Here is a 21737-nt window from a genome sequence, read left to right as displayed (position 1 = left end):
ATTTTGAGACAGGGCTTCTCTGTGTATCCCTGGCTGTCCTAGAACTCACTCCGTAGACCAGGCTGGACTTCAATATACAGAGCTGCCTGCCTTTGCCTCCCGAGTACTGGGATTAAAGGCGTGTATCACCACCACCTAGCCTGAAACTTGCTCTTTATACCAGACTGGCCTTGAACTGGAAGATCTGCTTGCCCCTGCCTCCATCAGATACAGCTCTCCTGTGCTATAATACAGTTAATACTTCAGTACACTAGGGCATGGTATTCTCTGTCAACTATTGACAGATGGAGGGTGGGTTGTTAAAGTTATAACTTATTTTAAATAAGTTTACAGATGGCCCTTTGTGATCACAGGTTTATAGTCCTAACAAATACATCCAGAGGTCATTAAATACTTCTGCAGTCAAAGGTATTAATAAATATATACCAAATAAAAAGATAACCAAAGGACTTCATGGACATCTACAGCTTATGAATCATCTATACTTTTAGTAACATCACCAACAAAAATAAACAAACAAAACCCAGAGGGAACCCTATTAGCATTTTCTCAAAATGACAAAAAAAAGCACAATGGACATCAATTGGGAAAAAAATATTTAAACTAAGGAAAATCTTTGTATTTGGAAGTAAAATGTTACACATACATAATAATTGCTCTGCTATAAACTCCATTTTCAAAACAAGAGTTTATAACTGAAACTTGAGTTTAAAAATCAATCATCATGCCGTGATCTATCTTACCATAGGAGCAAGCCATTCACTTTTGCTTGTAAATGAAAACTAAACTACCTCATATGCAGATGAATGCCTCAGTACCTCAGCAATGGTGTGTTTATTTGTATAAATATTTAAAGTCAGACCTTTGAATTCATAATGAAGCAACACAGCACTTTACAAAATAAGGATCTAGTGAATTTAGATGTATAACAAATAAGGTTCTGTTCAGAATACTAATTGCTGCTTGCTGATATTTGCCTAAAAAATGTAATGATACAATTCAGATTCCACCTATAAACACACCTAATACATGTGCAGAAGTCTTAATAGGTCTTGATAGACGAAGCATGATTATTGAGACTTTTGAATTACCAGACAGGCTTTTGTACCTGAGGTATGAGCAAATTTCTACCTAGCACATTTTTTTAGAACATTAGTTTTAAGCAGTTTTCAGTCTGATTACTACAGGAAAGAAAAAACAAAATCAGAAACATCTACAGCTTGTCATCTAGTAACTGGGCACTCTGGCCAACGGACACTTCTCAAATGGCTACAGGGGCTGAAAAGCTGCATGATGGAGGATATTTACAGACTGAATGTTTAAAATCAAGACGAAGGGCTCAGTGGATAGGGGCTATGCTAACAAGCCTGCATGCAGTAGCTAGTATATTCTCTCTCCTCACGGAGTCCCTGGACCACCAATGACTGACCCTGGAAGCTCTGATGATGCAAAGACTGCATTCTGGGCCTGAAACTGTTAGGCTCTGGCAACTTTACCTGTGGCTGGGGTTGCAGCTATGCTTTCTTCCTTGCTCTCATCTCCACAGACACTTGAAACTTCTAAAAGTAAAAACAAAATAAAAATGTGTTTCAAATTTATGGAACAGATTTGTTCTTCAGTGCTAGCGGTGGAACTAGGGCCTCACACATGATAGGCAAACTCTCTGTACCACTGAGCTACATTCCCAGCCCTATAGGTGTTTTAAGATTTATTTTATGTACAAGAATGTTTCACCTTCATGTATAAATGTATGCTGTGTCTCGTGCCTGCTGGAGGCCGGAAGAGAGCTGGAGTTAACAGACAGTTGTGAACTGTCTTATGGATGCTGGGAACCAAACCCGAGTTCTCCCAAAGAGCAGCCAGTGCTCTTAACCCCCCTCTCCAACCCCTGTATGTGAAGTATTAATAACCATTTTCTTTTTCACTGTCTCTTCATTTACAATTCTTGTCTATTTATTTGTCTAAAGGGCACATAAGTGATTGGATTAAGATTTTTTTTAACTTGTGAGCATTTTATTTCACTAGAAGCTTAACAACAACACTTAGGGATCCCACTCCTGCCTGACTGAGAACGTGCATATTAATTGGAAGGTACCATAGAACAAAGACAGACCATGCACTTAAAACCTGGGCTAGGCTTTAGCTAGTCATCTTTTATAGTAATACCCCAGAAAGAGGATGCTGCATTGACTTGGAATGCCTTTTTGCTGTGGACACTGTTTAACAATGGTTACCTTGTTCCCTTGTAAGAACACTGTTGAGCCGCAGAGCGGGCTTTGCTTCCTTTATTCCATTATTGTCATTCAGAATAGAAGGCATGCTGCAAGATGATTCATTGCTGTGAATAGCTGACCTATGGTCACATTCTTCTGTAAGGACTTTTTTCAATAATGCTGTGGCCTACAGTGTTACAAAGAAAGCACACACACACACAAAATCAAAACAAACTGGAACCCCATTCTCTTTGCTCTCAAAGACTCAGATTTAAAATATAATTTTAGGTTAATCTTTACTTCGAATTTAGATTGTTTCCTGACATTAAAATGTCCTCAAGATCAAAATAGCAGAGAGGGGGAAGGGGAGAAAGAGAACCTGCATGAAGTTATGAAGTTGGGTGGGTAGGGAGGTGAAGAGAATCTTGGAAGAGTTGAGGAAAGGAAAAAACATGATCAAATGTTTTAAATTAAAAGTAACATCTGCTTATTTTCCAGTACAATTTAATTCTATACAACAGTTTCATCACAACAATATGTTCTTGAAGACTGAACCTTGTGCACACAAACGTTCTACTTAAGAAGTAGGCATGTGAGATGAGGTCACCTCTGTTTATCTGAGCTAGTCTGTTTTCCCTTTGGGATACGTAAGAGCAGACCCTCAGACCTCCTTTCTGTTTTCTAGACTTGTAAGAGAGAGTTGGTTTAGGACTGGAGATGTCTCAGCAGTTGAAAAGCACTTGCTGTTCTTGCAGGGGACTTGGGTTTGGTTCCCCGCACCCATATCAGGCAGCCTGTAACTTCAGTTCCTGGGGATCTGATGCCCTATTTGGACCACTGCAGGTATGTGATGCACATATAGACAAACACGCACACATACCTAAAAAATGAATTAAAGAAAAGAAATGCACCAAGCAAAAAGATAACCAACTTGTTTGAGTCTTAATCTTTAGCCAAGGATAAAAGTCTACACTTGCCTTTGAGTCTCCTGAGCAGCTGGGGAAATTCACCTGCGACCCTGCATATCTTTTTCAAAGTACACTAACTAGCCTATCTATATAAGGAAACTGATTTTTAATCATAGCCTACCTGATGAAGCAAGATGAAGAAAAATGGCAATGAATGGATCTGAGCTAACTAAGTGTTTTAATATCCAGGTAAGCACTTTGCTCCTAAGACACAACTTTGCTGATAACAATAGTTCGGTATCTAGCAGACAACCTCCATCCCACTGTCCCACTGACAGAGTACACACTCTATTAGGAATTTGCTCCATCCTGGTTATACTGCTGGTGACCTGTTGACTGATGATTACAGAAAATATGGGGCAGCATTCAATCTGTAAGAAATGGATCCAAGACACCACAAGCCAATAGGACAAAGGCCCTCAGGTTCTATGCAGTTCAGTGTCCGAGTAACAAGCAATTGTTCAGTGAACAAAAAAGAAATCACAATCTTTCATGATTAGCATGAAGAAGGAAAAGATGCTCCATGTGAGAGCCACTGAAGCGGAGCATGGGAGACCCAGCCCTGAGCATTCAGCTCAGCTAATCCTTCAAGACCACAGCCTTTGGCTCTAACGCTGCCTGCGCAGCAAAGCTCTTTCTTTCTGACTTCCTTAGGGTTTATCAGGGCTTATGACAGAAACTAGAGAAACTGGTCTGGGGGTGTTGTGTTAAGCAGCTGTAATTGTTGGCCAAAGACCCGGGGGTGTTGTGTTAAGCAGCTGTAATTGTTGGCCAAAGACCCAGCTATTAAGTTAGCCTCAGAGTAGGACGTTGTGCTGCAGTGCTAGTTATTAGGTTCTTCGCCTCTATTGGTATAAACTGTGCCTAGATTTTACTTTAGTTCTGACCAGTCTATGTAGAGGAACTACTCAGGACTTCTGCTTCAGTAGACTGAGGTATGGAATTAGAGCTCTGCCCCTAAAGCTAGGCCCAGAATGGCTCCCATCATCAGCTGTCATTCTGACAGCCCAGCAGCCTACGTACACCTCTTTACTATGGATGCTCTTTAGATCTGAAAGGAAGAAAGAAAGCCTCCTTGAACAGCATCCTCACACTGCCCAAGGGGCTTTCTGGACCCACCCTGGTCTATCTGCCTGTGCCCAGAAATCCTAAAGCATCATAAAGTATGAATAAAAAGAAACCTCACCTTTAGAAACCTTACAGTGAAATCCATAACTTGTTATGTTCTCAGGTTTAAATTATCCATACATTCTAATAGAACTTAGAATGTGTATTTCTAAATTATAATATGTGATATAATTGATAATAATTTTTAACCTCTTAAGAGTACTGTCTTAAATCTGTCAGTAGAGAAATTCCCAGGAATCCACAAGGATGACCCCAGCTAAGACCCTAAGCAATAATGGAGAGGATGCTTGAACTGGCCTTGCCCTGTAATCAGATTGATGACTATTTTAAATGTCATCAGAGAACCTTCTTCCAGCAACTGATGGAAGCAGATGCAGAGAGCCACAGCAGAGCACTGGGCTGAGCTCCCAAAGTCCAGTCGAAGAGAAGGAAGAGTGATAATGAGCAAAGAGGTCAAGATCATGATGGAGATACCCACTGAAACAGTTCACCTGAGCTCGCCGATTCTGGCCTAACAGTGGGGAGAACAAGCATTAGGACCAAAGTAGGACCTCTGAATGTAGGTGACAGTTTTGTGTCTGGGGTAGACTAGGGGGCCCTGGCAGTGGAACCAGGATTTATCCCTATTGCATGTACTGGCTTTTTGGGACCCATTCTCTTTGGAGGAATACCTTGCTTAACCTTGATAAAGTGGGGGAGGTCCTTGGTCCTGCCTCAAAGTAATGCCCTAAACTTTGCTGAATTCCCATGGGAAGCCTTACTCTCTCTGAGGAATGGATGGTGGTGGGAGATTGGAGGGAAGGTGGAGGGAGTCTGAGGAGGAGAGGAAGTGGGAACTGGAATTGGTATGTAAAAATGAGAAAAGATGATTTTTAATTAATTAGTTAATTAATTAAAAAATACTGTCTTAGAGAGAAGCCTCAGCAGTATGGTGCATGGGCTTGTGGTGGGCTATGGTGACAGCAGTAGCCTCCAGAAATTATCTGACCACAGTCTCAGCTCCACTTGCACCTGGAAGAGCGATCATCTGAGTCTTGGGCCTGAAAGCACCTAGAGGACTGATCACCAAAGCCTCTGCCCTGATTACACCTAAAGAAAGCCTTCAAGGGAGCCACAGTCCCCAACTACATCAACTGGAAGAAAAGGAACCCCCCTGAAACACAATTAGAAGAGATGGGTAGACAACAGGGTAAGAATACACTCAACAACATAAAGAGCAATACAGCACCATCAGAAACTACAACAGCAAGTCCTGAACATCTCAATGCAGATGAAACAGAAGAAAATGACCTTAAAAAATTTATGACGAAGATTGAGGTCCTTAAAGAAGGAAGGAAAATTTCCCTTAAAGAAGTAGAAGAAAAGATAAACAAAAAATTGGAAGAAACCAACAAAGCCCTTAAAGAAAACCAAGAAAAAGCAATAAAACAGGTGAATGGTTTAAGAACTGAAAACTAAAATAGAAGCAATAAAAAAAAACACACACACACACACAAACTGAGGGAAATCTGGAAATGACAAATCTGGGGAAATGATCAGGAACTATAGATGCAAGCTTAAACAACAGAATATAAGAAATAAAACACAGAAACTCAGGCATTGAAGAGACAACAGAAGAAATAGATTCACTGGTCAAAGAAAATGTTAAATCTAACTTTTAACACAAAATATTCAGGAAATCTGGGACACCATAAAAAAAACCAAATCTAAGAAAAATAGGAATTGAAAAAGGAGAAGTCCAGCTCAAATGCACAGAAAATATATTCAACAAAATCATAGAAGAAAACGTTCCTAACTTAAAGAAGGACATGCCTATGAAAATACAAAAAGCTTACAGAACACCAAACAGACTGGACAAAAAAAAGTCCCCTTATTACATAATAATCAAAACACTAAACATACAGAATAAAGAATATTAGGAACTGCAAAGGAAAAAGGCCAGGGAACATATAAAGGCAGACCTATCAGAATTACACCCGACTTCTCAATGGAAACAATGAAAGCCAGAAGGTCTTGGTCAGGTAAGAGACCAAAGATGCCAGCCCAGACTACTATATCCAAGCAAAGCTTTCAATCAACATAGATGGAGAAAGAAAGATATTCCATGACAAAACCATATTTAATCAGTACCTATCCACAAATCCAGCCCTACAGAAAGTACTAGAAGGAAAACTCGAACCCAAGGAGAGAAGCGCACATGCAATACCACCACCAATAAAAACAAACAGGTCATTAATATCCCTTAAGCTCAATGCACTCAAATCACCTATAAAAAGACACGGGCTAACAGGCTGGACTCAAAAACAAAATCCATCTTTCTGCTGCCTACAAGAAAGAACTCAAATAAGTATTTTATTTAGCCACTATTTTTAACTCTATGACCCTTCCAGAATAAGATCTGGTAATGCATAGCAAAAACCTGAAAAAATATATGTATACATACATATACACATACACATACATACATACATTTGACCTGATCTTACTAAACATAGGAGTTTGTTCTAAGAAATATGATATTTGAAAACTGTTGACATGAGGTATGACCTTTAATATTTAAAGTGTTTACAAATAGAACTAGGAGGATAACTGAGCGGTAGACTACATGCTTAGCACACAAGAATCTGGTTTCAGTCCACAGTAATACATGCACTCACGCATACGCGCGCGCGCACAAACACACACATACACACACACATACACACACACACACATTGCACTGTCAGTGTTTGAACCTCCTTTTCCTGCTTGCCACAAAATGAATTTTCTTTAATAACATCCCATATTTTTGTGTTTCATTTTAAATGACTTTAATAGTCCCTGTCCATTATATACAGTCCCCTGTCTCTATACACAGTCCCCTATCCTTATATACAATCCCTGTCCTTATACACAAACCCTATCCACTATACACAATCCCTGTCCACTATACACAATCCCCTGTCCCTATACACAATCCCTGTCCCTATCCCAATCCCCTGTCCCTATACACAATCCCTGTCCCTATCCCAATCCCCTGTCACTATACACAATCCCCTGTTCCTATCCCAGTCCCCTGTCACTATACACAATCCCCTGTCCCTATACACAATTCCTGTCCACTATACACAGGCCCCTGCCCACTTTACACAGTCTCCTGTCTTCTTTTAGTTGCCTGTTGAACATTTAAATTTATTCTTTTTCCCCCGCTAAGAAAGATTCATAAAATATCTATATAATTCAGGTTTTCTGTTCAACATTTCAGTTTCATTTTATTTTTCTGCTTGTTTCTTCAAAGAAATCACACCCAACTCTAAAGAATCTAAACTTTTTATGGGCACCATGAATCCAGAAAGGAAGGAAGTGGAAAGCACCTGGGGAGTTAAGCTCTCTTCTATACGCAAGCAGTGCCAGAGGCGTAATGGCAGCGATGACAGTTCCCAGAATTAACCACCACTTCCTCAAAATCCTTCCTCTTGGTCACAGAGAAATAATTTTCAGAAGAGAAACACATACACCAGTACCAGTTACTCGTGAGTTAAAGCAAGGAAAAGAATTTTATTCACTCATCATTTAAAAGACGAAGAGATTAATCACAAGAGCCAGGAAGTGAATATGTAGGAGATACCAGAAAACAATCCATCATTTAGGGGACATTTCTTCTGGTAAATAAAATATGTGAGAGGCAGGACCAGACCAACTCTGAGTGAGCTGCTCCTTTGTGTCACAGTCTGCCCATGCTGAAACAGACATCACTTGGGAGAAAAGAAGTATTAAGCCACTTTGTATTTTAATGACACTCCCAACTCATTTCCCCCACATAAAGTCATTACAAATTTCTCTGAATTAAAAGCATGCAGCTCAATTATGTAATTGCCTATCGGGTTATGAGGGTGCTGACAGATCTTCCCTGGTCTCCAGGGGCAGTGAGTTTCCATGGCTTTGGTCATGTGTTTACTCAAGAGAAGGGATTGACTAGAGCTGACAACACAGGGGCCCACAGGTAAACATCATTTACATGTGGCTGTTTAATTAGCCTTTTCCCCATGAGATCAAAGTAAATACTTCTGGGCTTCATTAGACTTTAAATTTCCAATGGAGTGTTCTTAAATTTTCAAAATCACTTACTTTTAAGATTTTCTCTAAAGAGAGATATTTAACCCACTGTATCTACTAAATATCTATCCTGTTTCAATATACAGAAATAACTCTGATACTCTATTTAGCTAATCACGGGAGGATGATGAAGGCTGGGGATGTAAAGATAAACATGTGTTTAACATGAACAAGACTCTGGGCTCAATATCCAGCAGCACATACACTTGCAAGCACATGGACACACACGCAGGCATGCACAAATCATCTTCAGAAATTACACATGCATTTTGTATTGAAGTTTACGGGCATGTTGTCATTTTGGTACTAATACTATTCTTTGGATTTGTGAATTTCTTTGGCCACACCTACATGTTTGAGAAACTGCTTGTTTACTCCACTTTTTAAGTAAAAGCCATCTTAGCCCTGCCCAAAGGCCTGCAGTCGTGTTCCAAACTCCAGGAGATATGCAACCCTCTTCTGGCCTTCATAAGCACCTACATTTACTTCCACATACACGCAATTAAAAATAAAATAAGTCTTGAAAAAAAAGACTGGTTCTACTGCCTCATATGTGCTGGTCTCTAACAGCTCTTCCCTGACACCCCAAACACTTTCCTGGTCTCACTTCGTCAAAAAGCCAATTTCTAACGGGTCACATCTTACATGTCCCTGTACTTCCATCAAAAGCTTTCCCTCACTGCTCCTCCAGGTAGCTGGCCTCCCTTTCTGGTATCCAGTCCTCAGCAAGAGAGGGCCATATGTCACTTATTTCTTTCCTTCCAATGGACCTGTGCACAATAATGCCGCAAAAATGTATCTGTTGGCTTCACCTTAATGACTTCACAATATTTTAAGTAGGACACACCGACAGAAAACCGGTATGTCACAGATGTTTCTAAACTCTGACGATGTTGTAGTGGATATATTTAAAATATCTCTGGGAATCAACAGTAAGTCAGAGTTATATCCTTTCACAGATATGTAAAAGGTCTAAGATCAGAAAGTCAAAAATATTATCTGCCAATCATGAAACCTCACCACTGTTATCATTTTTTCAAACATGTTTATTATTCAGAATATACTATTTCTCCAAACAGCTTGCATAATCTTGGAACTTATTTAAATGAAAGTTACTACTAACCCTAGTCCTTGGTTGTAACTAAGAAAATAACCTCATCACGTACCTCTTCTTTAAGAGAATTATCATGTTCCTTCATACATTGTCCTTGTGTCTTCAGTAAGTGCCAATTTGGTACTTGTTCAGATCTGTAAGACAGAAATAGGAGACACACACACTATATATATATATGAGAGAGAGAGAGAGAGAGAGAGAGAGACAGAGAGACAGAGAGAGAGAGACAGAGAGAGAGACAGAGAGAGACAGAGACAGAGATCTGGAAATATATGTAGAAATGGATAAATTAAAAAATTCCCATATTTTTAAAGGCCTTATAGCCAAGTTACTAACTAGAACAATGTTTATCAAGAAAAGTCTGAAACCTAACATATTTGAGACAATAAAACTGTGTTCAAACTCCCCTGTGACATGTGTGTGTGTGTCTGTCTTTGAGTGCATGTGCCTGTATGTGTGTATGTATCTTATGTCTGGCTGTGCTCACTTGCCTGTACACATGTGGAGGCCAGAGGTCATTGGGCGTCTTCTATTACTCTCCACGTTAATTTTTGAGACAGGGTCTCTTAATGAATCTGAAACTTGCTGTTCCAGATAGACAACTCTCGGTGAGTCCCCAGGATCCACATAACTCTTTATCTGACCCCATTAAGTTATCTTTCCCAGATCTTCACCAACCCCACATCAGACGGAGATCTGATCTCCAAAATATACAAAGAACTCAAGAAATTGGGTCATCAAAAGAACAAATAATCCAATAAAAAAAATGGAGTACAGACCTAAACAGAGAACTCTCAACAGAGGAATCTAAAATGACTGAAAGACACTTAAAGAAATACCCAACATCCTTAGTCATCAGAGAAATGTAAATCAAAACAATTCCATCTTACACCTGCAAGAGTGGCCAAGATTAAAAACACTGATGACAAGTTATGCTGGAGAGGTTGCCGGGGAAAGGGAACACTCCTGCATTGCTGGTGGGAGTGCAAGTTGATACAGCCCCTTTGGATATCAGTATGATGATTTCTCAGAAAATTAGGAAACAACCTTCCTCAAGACCCAGCAATATCACTTTTGGGTATATACCCAAAGGACATGTGCTCAGCTATGTACACAGCAGCATTATTTGTCAGAGCCAGAACCTGAAAACAACATAAATGCCCCTCAACCGAAGAATGGATAAGAAAAAATGTGGTACATTTACACAATGGAGTACTACACAGCAGAAAAAAATGACATCTTGAAATTTGCAGGCAAATAGATGGAGCTAGAAAACATCATGTTGAGTGAAGTAACCCAAACCCAGAAAGACAATTATCATATGTACTCACTCATAAGTGGTTTTTAAACATGAAGCAAAGAAAACCAGCCCACAAATCACAATCCCGTAGAACCTAGACAACAATGAGGACCCTAAGAGAGACATATATGAATCTAATCTACATGGGAATAGAAAAAGACAAGATCTCCTGAATAAATTGGGAGCATGGGGACCATGGGAGAGAGTTGAAGGGGTGGGGAGAGGAAGGGAACAGAGAAAAATGTATAGCTCAATAAAATCAATATAAAATGTTATCTTTCCCAAGTCCTTCTTTTTGAAAATTTATTTTGTTATGATGTTATTGCTAATAAGCATTCTCAAGTTTGACTGCATATAGAAATAGCCAGGAAGCTTTGCAAAATCTAGATACCTAATGCCACTACTGCTGAGTCTCACAAAATGGTCTATGCTGTGACCCAGACTCACTGCATTATTCTAAAGCACAACCATGTACCCTGGAAGCATGAGATATGCCTGTAAGTGACATAAATCACATCTCTATCTCAATAACAGCTTTTTGTGCCATTTTTATTATACAATGAAAATAATTCAGGTACTGTTTATAGAAGAGTTAAGAAGGAAGTGGTGCACCAGCACCAGCTGTATTTGCTATACTAAAAGGTGGCTCCTCAAAGGGAGGCTCCCTTCCAGTCTAGTTGCAAGAAACTCATCAGCTGAACCCAAAACATCAAGCAGCAACAGAAACTAAGATGTTCCCAACAGTTGCTGAGGGTTATTGAAGGATTCGGCTTGTCCTGAAGGGGCTCCCACAGCTGACACAGGAGACCATGTGGATGTCCGTGGTCCATGCTGTCATCAGAAACTATGTGTAAGTCCCTGATCCATGTTCCTGTTGACTGTGAAAGGAAAGGAAGCTACTGCATGGTAGTGATGATTGCAGACTTACAGCTGAGAAGGAGATGCAAATGGGCTTTTGTGACCAGCTCTACTCCCACACACTCTCCAAAAAAGTAACTGCCTAAACAGAAAGCCATCAGACTCTTAAAAATTGTGATGAGGCTGCTGCAGGGTAGCTCCCCACAACTGATAGCTTCTGGTGGGGGTGCAGGTGGGGAAAAGGACTCAGTTTCTTTAAGGGGCTGGCCCTGGGTCAAGCTTCAGTGGTATACAGGCAACACAAATTAGACTTTTTTCTTTCTTCTTTCCTTTTTCCCTTCTTTCTTTCTTTCTTTCTTTCTTTCTTTCTTTCTTTCTTTTTCCTTCCTTCCTTCCTTTCCTTTTCTTTTTCTTTCTTTTTTGTTGTGTGTGTTAGGGGTGTTCCAAGGACTGGGAGGACTGAGAACTGAATGTGTTTGGGGTTCACAATGTGAAATTCTCAAATAATCAATAAAAATGTTATAAAAATTTTAGACAGAGAACAAAGTACTTGACAACGTTCACATGCTCTTAAATGGCATCTGTGTCTATGTGGGCACACACCTGAGTGCAGACACGGACTATTTCCAGCCATCTTGCTTTTCTTTTTCTGGTTATCTGTGTCAGAACCTCTGTGGCACTATATTTCCTCTGATCACCTCTGTGTCACTGGCCCCTAAACCACAGGGTGCATAGGCTGGGCAGTGGCTGACATAACTAGAGGTGTCTTTCCATCTCTATGTACAGGAAAGGCTGTCAACAAGCTTTCTGCTGGCATTCCTTAGATTCTAGCACCTGTAAGCCTGTGTCACTGCTTATCCCTTTTCTAGAGACCTACTAGGTTTCACTGTAGTCTATGGCCTATGGTTTGGACCCGACTTCCACATGGAACACTGGGTGGTTCTGACTCAGGGTTTTCTTATCTGGTTGGGGTACTGTGCACTAAGATGCAGAATAGTCTCCTAGTCTCCTCAGACCAGCTCTGGCTTCCCAGAGTGGGATTTTTTTATTTTTTTTTCTCATTTTCTCTAACTCATTTTCATATTCTCCCCCTCTGCTTCCTTCCCTACCCTCTCTATAGCCCTCCCTTACTCTCCAGTATCTTGTAATGTAGCCCAGGTTGGCCTGAACTCACATCAAATTTCCTGTGTCAGTCTCCAAGTCCTGGGATTCCAGGTTAGTGTTACCATGTCCAGTTTATTTGAAATTTTTCATGATAAAATGTAGAAGAAAAAAAAATCTAGGTTCAATTTAGAATCTTTGTTGTTAATTTGTTTTGTTCTGAGAGAGTCTCATCATTTCACCCTGACTAGCTTAGGATACACTCTGTAGACCAGGCTGGCCTCCAACTCACAGATATCTACCTGCTTCTACCTCCTGAGTGCTGGGATTAAAGGTATGCACCAACACACCTGGCCCAGAATCTTCTGTAACATGTCTTGCCTGACCCAACCCAAGTTTTCCTGAATTGGAATAAGATGGGGTGAATTCTTAGAACCATTTTAAAACTCCTAAGGATGATTCCAAGACTTCCCACTCACGTGACAGAAAGCACCTTTGGCAATGTGGTTCCTACCACAACTCAATGGTATCCTGTTTCTGACTCTATGAAATGAAGTAACCTTTATGTCTATTTCTTTCTAGATTTTCCTACTGAAAAATGCACTGACTTGTTACTGACAAATTTTAGGCCATTCATGAAGTAAATCTGTTTTAACAAGTAAGTCAACTGTTTCTAGCTGAAAGTAAGTTTAATTAGAGTGAGCTTCCCTTACAATTATGCCAATTAAATTGTGAAAGAATGCTTACTCCAAGGACTAAACCATATGATTTTCGGTAGAAGCAGAGCCCAAGTGTGAGGCATTGGTTACTATAACTCCAGTCAGTAGCAGCTTCCCTGAGGCCAAGCTACTTAGAATTCTTGTATTTACTTATTAATTATTTAATAAAGTATTTATTTGCTACAAAAAGACAAAGCCAATTAATTAACTGGGTTGTGCAGAGCCCAATGGCAAGGTGAGAATGGTTAGAGCATCTGAGATTTGACTTCTGAAAAGGTTTCCTGCTGACTTGTTTCAGAACACCTGGGGCAAGGAGCTGTCCAGCCACAGCTGTCCTCGAATGTAGTCTTTCCCATGTCTCCACAGGAACACAGAGTATGAAAATTTGCAAAGTGGTACAAAAAATTGGAAAGAATTTTATTTACTTTATATTGTGAAAATGTATAACCTCAATACCATGAAGAGCAAAGAAAGTTTGATGTCATATAATTTATATACATCTCTAATTACAATCCAAACAAATATATCAGCTTCTCCTTAACTACAACTGATTTATTATAGATTGACAATTTGATCACCGTTTTAAATGCAGACACAGTAATAACTATCCTGAGTTTTATTGTGACTCTAAGTAGATAAAAAAGAAAATTTTGCATTCTTTACAAGTCATGTAAAGCTCACTGCCTGAGCTGAAAAGAATAATTATATTTGAAAGTAGATAGAGAAAATTAATTGCACCTGGAAAAAAATACAACGGATGATGGAAGTCTTACTACATTTTTCATATATGACAAAACTACTTAAAATGTTTTGTTGCAAAAAAGCAAATTTAAATAATTCAATATCCAAATGATGTGAATCGTATTAATTCATAATCGTCTAAAATAAGAACTTGGTTCTTACTTAGTAACAGTAAGTTTTGCACATGAAGCTCTTGGCATAACATAAATTAATCCTTGGTTTAACAGAAACCAATAATGATGAAAGTAGTGGTTTTATTAGTTTTTTTTCTCCTTTTTAATTTGCTTGATTTTGTGAGTAGGATTCCACATCTTTACATTATCTTCTGGAGTATGTTCTAGGGCAGGATTAGAAAGACATGTCTAAGTGCCATGTTTTGCTGAGCAAGGCAGGGCTGCAGTCATACCAACTTCGTATATTCAATAGGCTTTAAGAATTTCGTAACCTGCTAAGCCCTTCTGCTGTCCCCCCTTATAATTCTATGAGACGTGAGTCATTAACTGTTAGACAGCAGAAGTAAACCATTCTCTCCAAATCTGCACTTCTGGAACGGCTCATCAAACTGGCCTGCGGACTGTTTGGACCCTGGGAAGATCTCAGAAGAGGTACTTCATTCTGGGAAGTGCCCTGCTAGAACTCCTGGGTACTAAGGGTGCAGCAAGGTTGGTACAAGGAAGACAGAGGGGAGCATGGTGATTCAGATTCATCAGAAAGAGTTTGTGTTTTAAAATCTGACTTCTTGTCTCCCACAGGCCACAAAACTTCCCTTTTTCCCAAGGTTAGAGAGTGAATCAGTGCTACTCAGTGTTTTATAAGCAGCATCTCTGGTGACAACATATACAGCAACTCCAACCATAACAGAGCACAATATTCATGGCAGGCATTTCTGACTTCATCTGGTTTTAAAAATAATCACAGTGAAGAAAAGTCTTGAAGACTCTTAATTTTATAATTTGTGTGGATTAAAAGGGTAACGTCTTCTGAGGACTGGTGTATCTATAACTGTAGCTTGAAGGTCATATGAAATGAAATCATAGTGTAATCAGTGTAGGCCCACCATATCACTGAGAGCAACAATTAATAAATGGAACCTCCTAAAACTGAGAAGCTTCTGTAGAGCTTTTTCTAAAGAAGTTCCCAGTCCTATTGGTGCTACTGGTCCTGAGACCACATTTCAAGAACCAGCTTTAGACTAAGGGGTCTCTATCTAGAGAGAACTTGGAAATCTGGGAACTCAACTAGTGCTTAGACCTGCTGAGGTTCTTCCTGTCGGTTGGTAGCTATAATAGATAAGTCCTGAGCTGCTCACCTGACTGTACATCAGTCAAAGGTTACACCTCCCTCCCCTGCTCACCAAAGTAAACATTTGTATATTTATGATCAAACCTGTCTCAGAAACATTGCTACAAGAAGGCGCTGAATGTAAGAAGTTCACTAATATAAAAAACAAATCATTTATAGACAAACAGACGAGGATGTCTGCAAGCATGGGCAGCGTGCACCAGTTTCATCACGTGTCTTTTCAGTTTGAAGCCCTGGAACACGAGGGATGCCTCACCACAGCAGCCATTTCATGCCAGACACCCCATGTCCTGTTCTGCACTGTTGCTGCCCAGCTTCAAGTCTGGGAAGTTGTGAAGGACAGCTGTTCTGTAAACTTCAAGGTCTTCCTTCAGAATGTCACTGTGATTACAGAGCCTATAAAATAAAACAGGTACTGCCCGAGATGTTTATTTAAGCACAGACTGCCTGTTTCTAGAGGCTCTGGTGGTTCACGGTGGTTTATTGAAATATATCTGTGATATAATCTGGACATAAAAATGCAGCAACTACACGGTCTCTCCACGAAGATGTAAAATGTGGCAACCTGAAAAACTTGTGTATTTGTAGCAGTTTTACTTCCAAAGTAACTTTTAACTCTTTGATGACTTTAATGATGCTCAAATACACAGCTGGGCAATGTCATTCCACAGCCTATATTACCAATGGGAATACTGATAATCCTAACAGCAGAAAAGGCTAATTTTATATTGTCAAATCATTACAAAGTTAAATCTCTACAGCCTATGAAATTTATTTAAATTGTCCCTGCTAAGGAATTGCAATTTTCTGGCTTAAGTGTGAGTTACATCTTCTACTTCTAATGCAGAAAATGACTATTATTTTCTATTCAGCTCCCACTGCAGCAATGTTTCTTTCATTTTAATAAGAACTTGAAGGCATGGAAGAGTTATGGTAGCTTCTTTACTCATTGGGAGAATTTAACAATTTGGCCATTGTTTTAGATTAGCTCTGTCACTGTACCAAGAAAGCTCCAATAGTGCTGAGTAGTTATTGCCTCAAAAAATGTGTATTGGTGGGAAGCACGATTCTGAACTAATATGAGAGAAAATATTAAAGCCAAAACAGTATTTTTGCTTAGAAGTAGCTAATTACATTGTGAGTTGGGACTATTCAGCACACATACACAGAAAAGAAAATGAGAATTATTTATACAACTACTTATTAAGCTTGTTGGTAATTAATGTACTTAGGCATGTTACTGAACTGATGTGGTGGCTGGATGCCTGATAGCTCAGAGATAAAGAAGATGTGGGCTGGCTGCTAGAGGGGGAGGAACAGGGCAGACACCGTCCACCCCTATTCTGAAGCAGGTCTTTACAGTATAGAAAATATAAATGAGCCGCTGGATTCACGTCCCCTCTTGACTGTCATCTGTGATATTAGTGCTCCAGCTACAGCCAAGTTCCAAGCTTTTAGCCTGGGTTTCTTGATTCCTCTGTCAGGTCCTTCATCACTGAGGTCTGTTGCCCTAACCCTTCCAGATCTCCCAGTTCAGTCTGACTCAGGAAAACTTCTTATTGCCCAGGCAGAATCTGGACCCTGGCTCTTCTTGGAAGGCTTCATCAAGTAGCCACTTCATTCCAGAATACCTGCCCTATACTTCTGGAAGAGAAGGGTCCCCCAGAAGTAACCAGTTTCAGAGCAGTAAGGGGAAGCAGAGTCAATGGTGAGTGTCACCAGGCAGATGAACGGACTATCAGGAGGTAAGATAAAGATCCCTGGGGACAACTGGGAAGAAAACAATGTCGATTCAGGCTGTTCTGAACATATAAATTAAGGGATACTTTTTTAATCATAGAAAAGAAAAAGGTACTATGTTTTTTATTTCAGTACTACAAGTTGGGAATTACTTAGTAGTGAAAGTACTAAACTCCGATATGAAGGGGTATAAAAACAAAGCCCTTCTTCATCTCTACCTGCTGACTTCTTCATGTTTCTGTGAGTGCTATCTTTTGGAAGACTTCAGTTTTGTATTTCAGTTGCTGTGAGCTATGCTTGGTCTGGTAGTTTTATTTTCCATGGGGAAGAGCAGGTTGAAATGGTCATAAAGGGTGTCGAACTCAACTACATAATGTTACTTGTTTAAAGTTTTAAATATTTTACTGTATTTTAAATAAGATAAAATAATCATAAAACACTGTATTTGTTCACATATACAATAAAATTTTAGGGAAGTGCAGCCTATGCCAGCAGAACAGACAGGTGCCTAACCCACTGTCATCAGAGAGGCTTCGTCCAGCAGCTGATGGGAATGGATGCAGAGACCCATAGTCAAACATGAGGCAGAGCTCGGGGAACCCTGGGGAAAAGGGAAGGATTGTAGGAGTCAGAGCGCTGAGGACACGAGAACATGGCCCACAGAATCAATTAAGCTGGGTTCACTGGGACTCACACAGACTGAAGTGATAATCATAGAGTCTGCATGGGTCTATACTAGGTTCCCTGAATATATGTAATGGCTGTATAGCTTGATGTTCTTGTGGGACTTTTTACAGAGGGAGATGGGGGTGTATGGCTCTTTTGCCTGCTTTTGGGACCCTTTTCCTCTCACTGTGTTACCTTGTACAACCGTGATATGAGGGTTTATGGCAAGTCTTATTTATGTGTTTAGTTGGTATCTCTGGGAGGCCTGCTTTTTTCTGAAGGGAAATGGAGGAGGAGTGGATCTTGGGGGAGGAGGAGCTGGGAGGAGTGGAGGAAGGGAAAACTGCTGTCAGGATATAAAGTATGTGAAAAGAATAAACTTTTAGAGAGGTGTCTCATAGCCAGTGTTCTACTGCTATAAAGGGACACCATAAAAAAGGCCACTCTTATAAAAAGAAAGCATTTAATTGGGAGGTTGGTTACAGTTTCAGAGGCCTAGTCTATTACCATGGCAGGCAGCTGGACAGCAGGCAGTGGTACTGGGAAAGTAGCTTGAGAGCCACACTCCAACCCCAAAGCATATTCTCTCTCTCTCTCTCTCTCTCTCTCTCTCTCTCTCTCTCTCTCTCTCTCTCACACACACACACACACACACACACACACACACACACACACACACACACACGGGGGGGGGGTGAGAGGGGGAAGGGAGAAGAGGATAGAAGAGAATAAAACCTCAAATCCCACCTCCGGTGAAACACTTCCTCTAATGAGCCCACAAGTACCATACCTTCTAATACTTCTCCCAGGTGACTAAACATTCAAATACATGAGCCTATGGGGGCCATTCTTAGTCATATCACTACAGGAAGGAAAGTCAACTTCCAAATGCACAACAACAAAAGTCATCATTCAAAGAGGCGATTGCAAGGGATGAGTGAGTTATTTAGGAACAACCTGCATCCACAGAGGTAAAGAAGGAAAAAGGCAACTGACCTTCCCATTTCAGGGTCTGGTGAAAATTTCTATCACAGTTTGGCCCTATCCTTCTTCCTGGTTCATGTTCGAGGGGCCCGGGTCTCCCTTCCTCCAATCCTGGTTTTGCTCCCTCTACCTGCCATAGCTATCACAACCACTGACATGCGGTTCTGAGGAAAGGGGGCGCTCTGCTCTGGAGCTGGGGAGGACGGTTCCTGTAGCAGTTTGAATGGGAAATGTCCCCTTCCAGTGCTGCTACTCTGGGATCTAGCTAAGGGACACAGGCCACTAAGGGTGGGCCTAAAGGTTAAAATCTGGCCTTCCTTTTGGTTCTTTCTCCTTCCATGACATGAGGCCTTCAGCCATATGTTCCTTCAGCTACAGACTCCGCCATGACGGACTAAAATTATGAACTAAAGTAAGTGTTTCCTCCCTGAGGCTGTCTCTGAGAGAGGGACAGACCAGCGAGCAGCAGTGTTCTCCACAGAAGCACGGAAAGGGATGGAAAGCTAGCACGTTCTCACTAAGAACTCTAGGCAGCCTTTCTCACTTTTTTGCACTAAATTTCATTCAGTCTCTCAGAGGCAAGAAGACCAAAAGCCTGCTGAGAAGCTTTGGTCTGTGTGTTTACGTTGTCAGTTTTTGCTCTTAACTAAATAAATAAATAAGTTTAAAATAAACTTGCTGGCTAAACCCAAACACTAGAAGTTCCTTTTTAAATAGAAATCAAAGATGCGTTCTTTTCTGGATATTCTGTTCTCAACTGGTGTATATGTACGAATACATAAAAGCAAGACGAGCAGACAGTCTTCCCTTATCATTACTTCACTCCTAAAACATAATCTCTTGCCTTTGTATCACTGTCTCACAAACTCTCAAAGTTAACAACAACAACAAAAAAATTAAAACTAACTTAATTTTGGTTTTTCCCTGGAATCTCAAAAGGCTCTGGGCCTGACCAAGTCTCTTGGAATACTCAAACACTCTGCTTTTATCAAGGTTCAATGCACCACGGCACTGTTTTCACTCCAGAATACTCTTAAGCTCTCCAACATCCTTTAACTTCATGCGTTCAATTCTAGACCAGCCTAGAACTAGATTGTTCCTGCCTCAGTTTCCCTAGTGCTGGGATAGTAGGCAAGCAGCACCATGCCTCACAGTGCTCTTACTTAGAAACAACTCTGTATGCTCTCCTTCTGTCTCCTTTCCATGTGTTACATGGAAACTGTGGCGAGTGCCCAAGCCTTTTAAATCAGCGGTTCTCAACCTGTGGGTCTCGACCCCTATGGGGGTCAAAAGACCCTTTCACAGAGTCATCTTTAGACCATTGAAAAATACAGACGTTTACATTACAATTCATAATGGTAGCAAAATTACAGCCATGAAGTAGCAACAAAAATAATTGTATGGCTGGGGGGTCACACAACACGAACTGTATTAAAGGGTTGCAGCATTAGCATGTTTGAGAACCACTGTTTTAAATTATATTTTCTATCCTGAACATTATACTATCAACAACCCATACAATTCTTTTTTATTTCAGTGGCCAGAACATGGTCTCCTATGGGCACAATTACATGTTTGGTGAATAAATGACCAATTGTTTTATGATGGAGAAATAGTGGCATTGGTGATGAGGTAGCCATTAAAATACCCCAAGTTTATTTCCATTCCCACCAAGTATCTTATCTGGTCCATTATTGAATCCAGGTAAGTCATAACTCTTTCTTCCCCATTATTCTTATGACCTAGCTTCCTCTGTAGCCTTCTGTATTCAGAACCACTGCAGGTCAATGCAGAGCCACTGCGATGTTGGTGAGAAGACAATTTCACCTACTGCTTATAGGGCAACCTAATCTAGGAGCGCCTTTAAATACAGGGCAATAGAAACTAGGAGTGCCTTTAAACACCATGCCATCAAGTTCCGTCTCTTTTTTCTTACATTTCTGTCCCAAAGACATTTCATTACAACTCACGATATTTAAGATTATGAATGTTCTTAGGTTTAAATACTTGTATTAATTTCATCCATATAGCAAACACACAAGGCACCCATCTGCTGTAACATGTAACTAATGAGCCAAAGCAAGTCTGAGTCACTAATCACTCTGTGTGGCACAGTATCCATCATCCAAAGCCGTTTGGCACCTTCACTAGTCAGAGAACGGTCTAGTGACCTCCCACCCACAGGTAGACAAGTGCTACCTCCATAAGGATGCAAATTAAGATTTAAACAGTGGAACAATTGCCCAACGCTAATCCTTTTACAGAGGTGTAAATGGCCTTTGAGAACTGAATTCCAAGCTGCTGGCTTTTATAAAGGAGTCTCACAGACACATTCTACCAGAGTGGTGTTCAGCTGCCAGCTCTGAGGCCTCCTCATAAAATACTTAAATAAAGCCAATGCAACTTGTTTGTTTTGATATCAAATTTCCTGGCAATAACAAGAATGCAAATAAAACCACAGTAAGAATTAGTGCCCTGGGAAAATAAACTGGTTGTGACCATCTCAAGTCTGACTGACACCTGATGCCGGGAACTGCTGTATATGAAGCAACTGTGAAATTTGTAAACCGGGTTTTGTTTGCTACACAAAACGATTGTAGAAAGACAAACACATACATAGTTAAACAGTATTTTTCTTTGACGGGCTGTCTCACAAAACCTATGTTTTGGTGGCTACCTCGGTCCCCATTGTACAGCCCCCTGGGTGGTCCCTTCCAGGGGGCCACTTGAAGGGAGCACAATGCCCAGAAGGAGAGAAGGAGGGGCCAGCAACACAAAGGCCAACAGAGCAGGGCGGTCTGCGGCAGG

General features: G+C 40.5%; 1 protein-coding gene across 2 annotated transcripts in view; it reads right to left on the bottom strand.

The window, feature by feature from the left end:
- Kiz (kizuna centrosomal protein) overlaps window positions 1-21737 on the bottom strand; it is an 88992-nt gene that overhangs the window by 24761 nt on the left and 42494 nt on the right. For both annotated transcript variants that reach the window (XM_075962386.1, XM_075962387.1), the window contains 3 exons: window positions 9571-9652; window positions 2235-2400; window positions 1497-1559 (listed from right to left, as the gene is read on the bottom strand). In XM_075962386.1, coding sequence (XP_075818501.1) covers window positions 1497-1559; window positions 2235-2400; window positions 9571-9652 — 311 coding nt within the window. The remainder of the gene's footprint in view (window positions 1-1496; window positions 1560-2234; window positions 2401-9570; window positions 9653-21737) is intronic.

Source organism: Microtus pennsylvanicus, chromosome 2 (assembly GCF_037038515.1).
Source record: "Microtus pennsylvanicus isolate mMicPen1 chromosome 2, mMicPen1.hap1, whole genome shotgun sequence".
Lineage (NCBI taxonomy): Eukaryota > Metazoa > Chordata > Mammalia > Rodentia > Cricetidae > Microtus > Microtus pennsylvanicus.
Note: the sequence above shows the minus strand (reverse complement) of the source record. Positions and strands in the feature narration are given on the sequence as shown.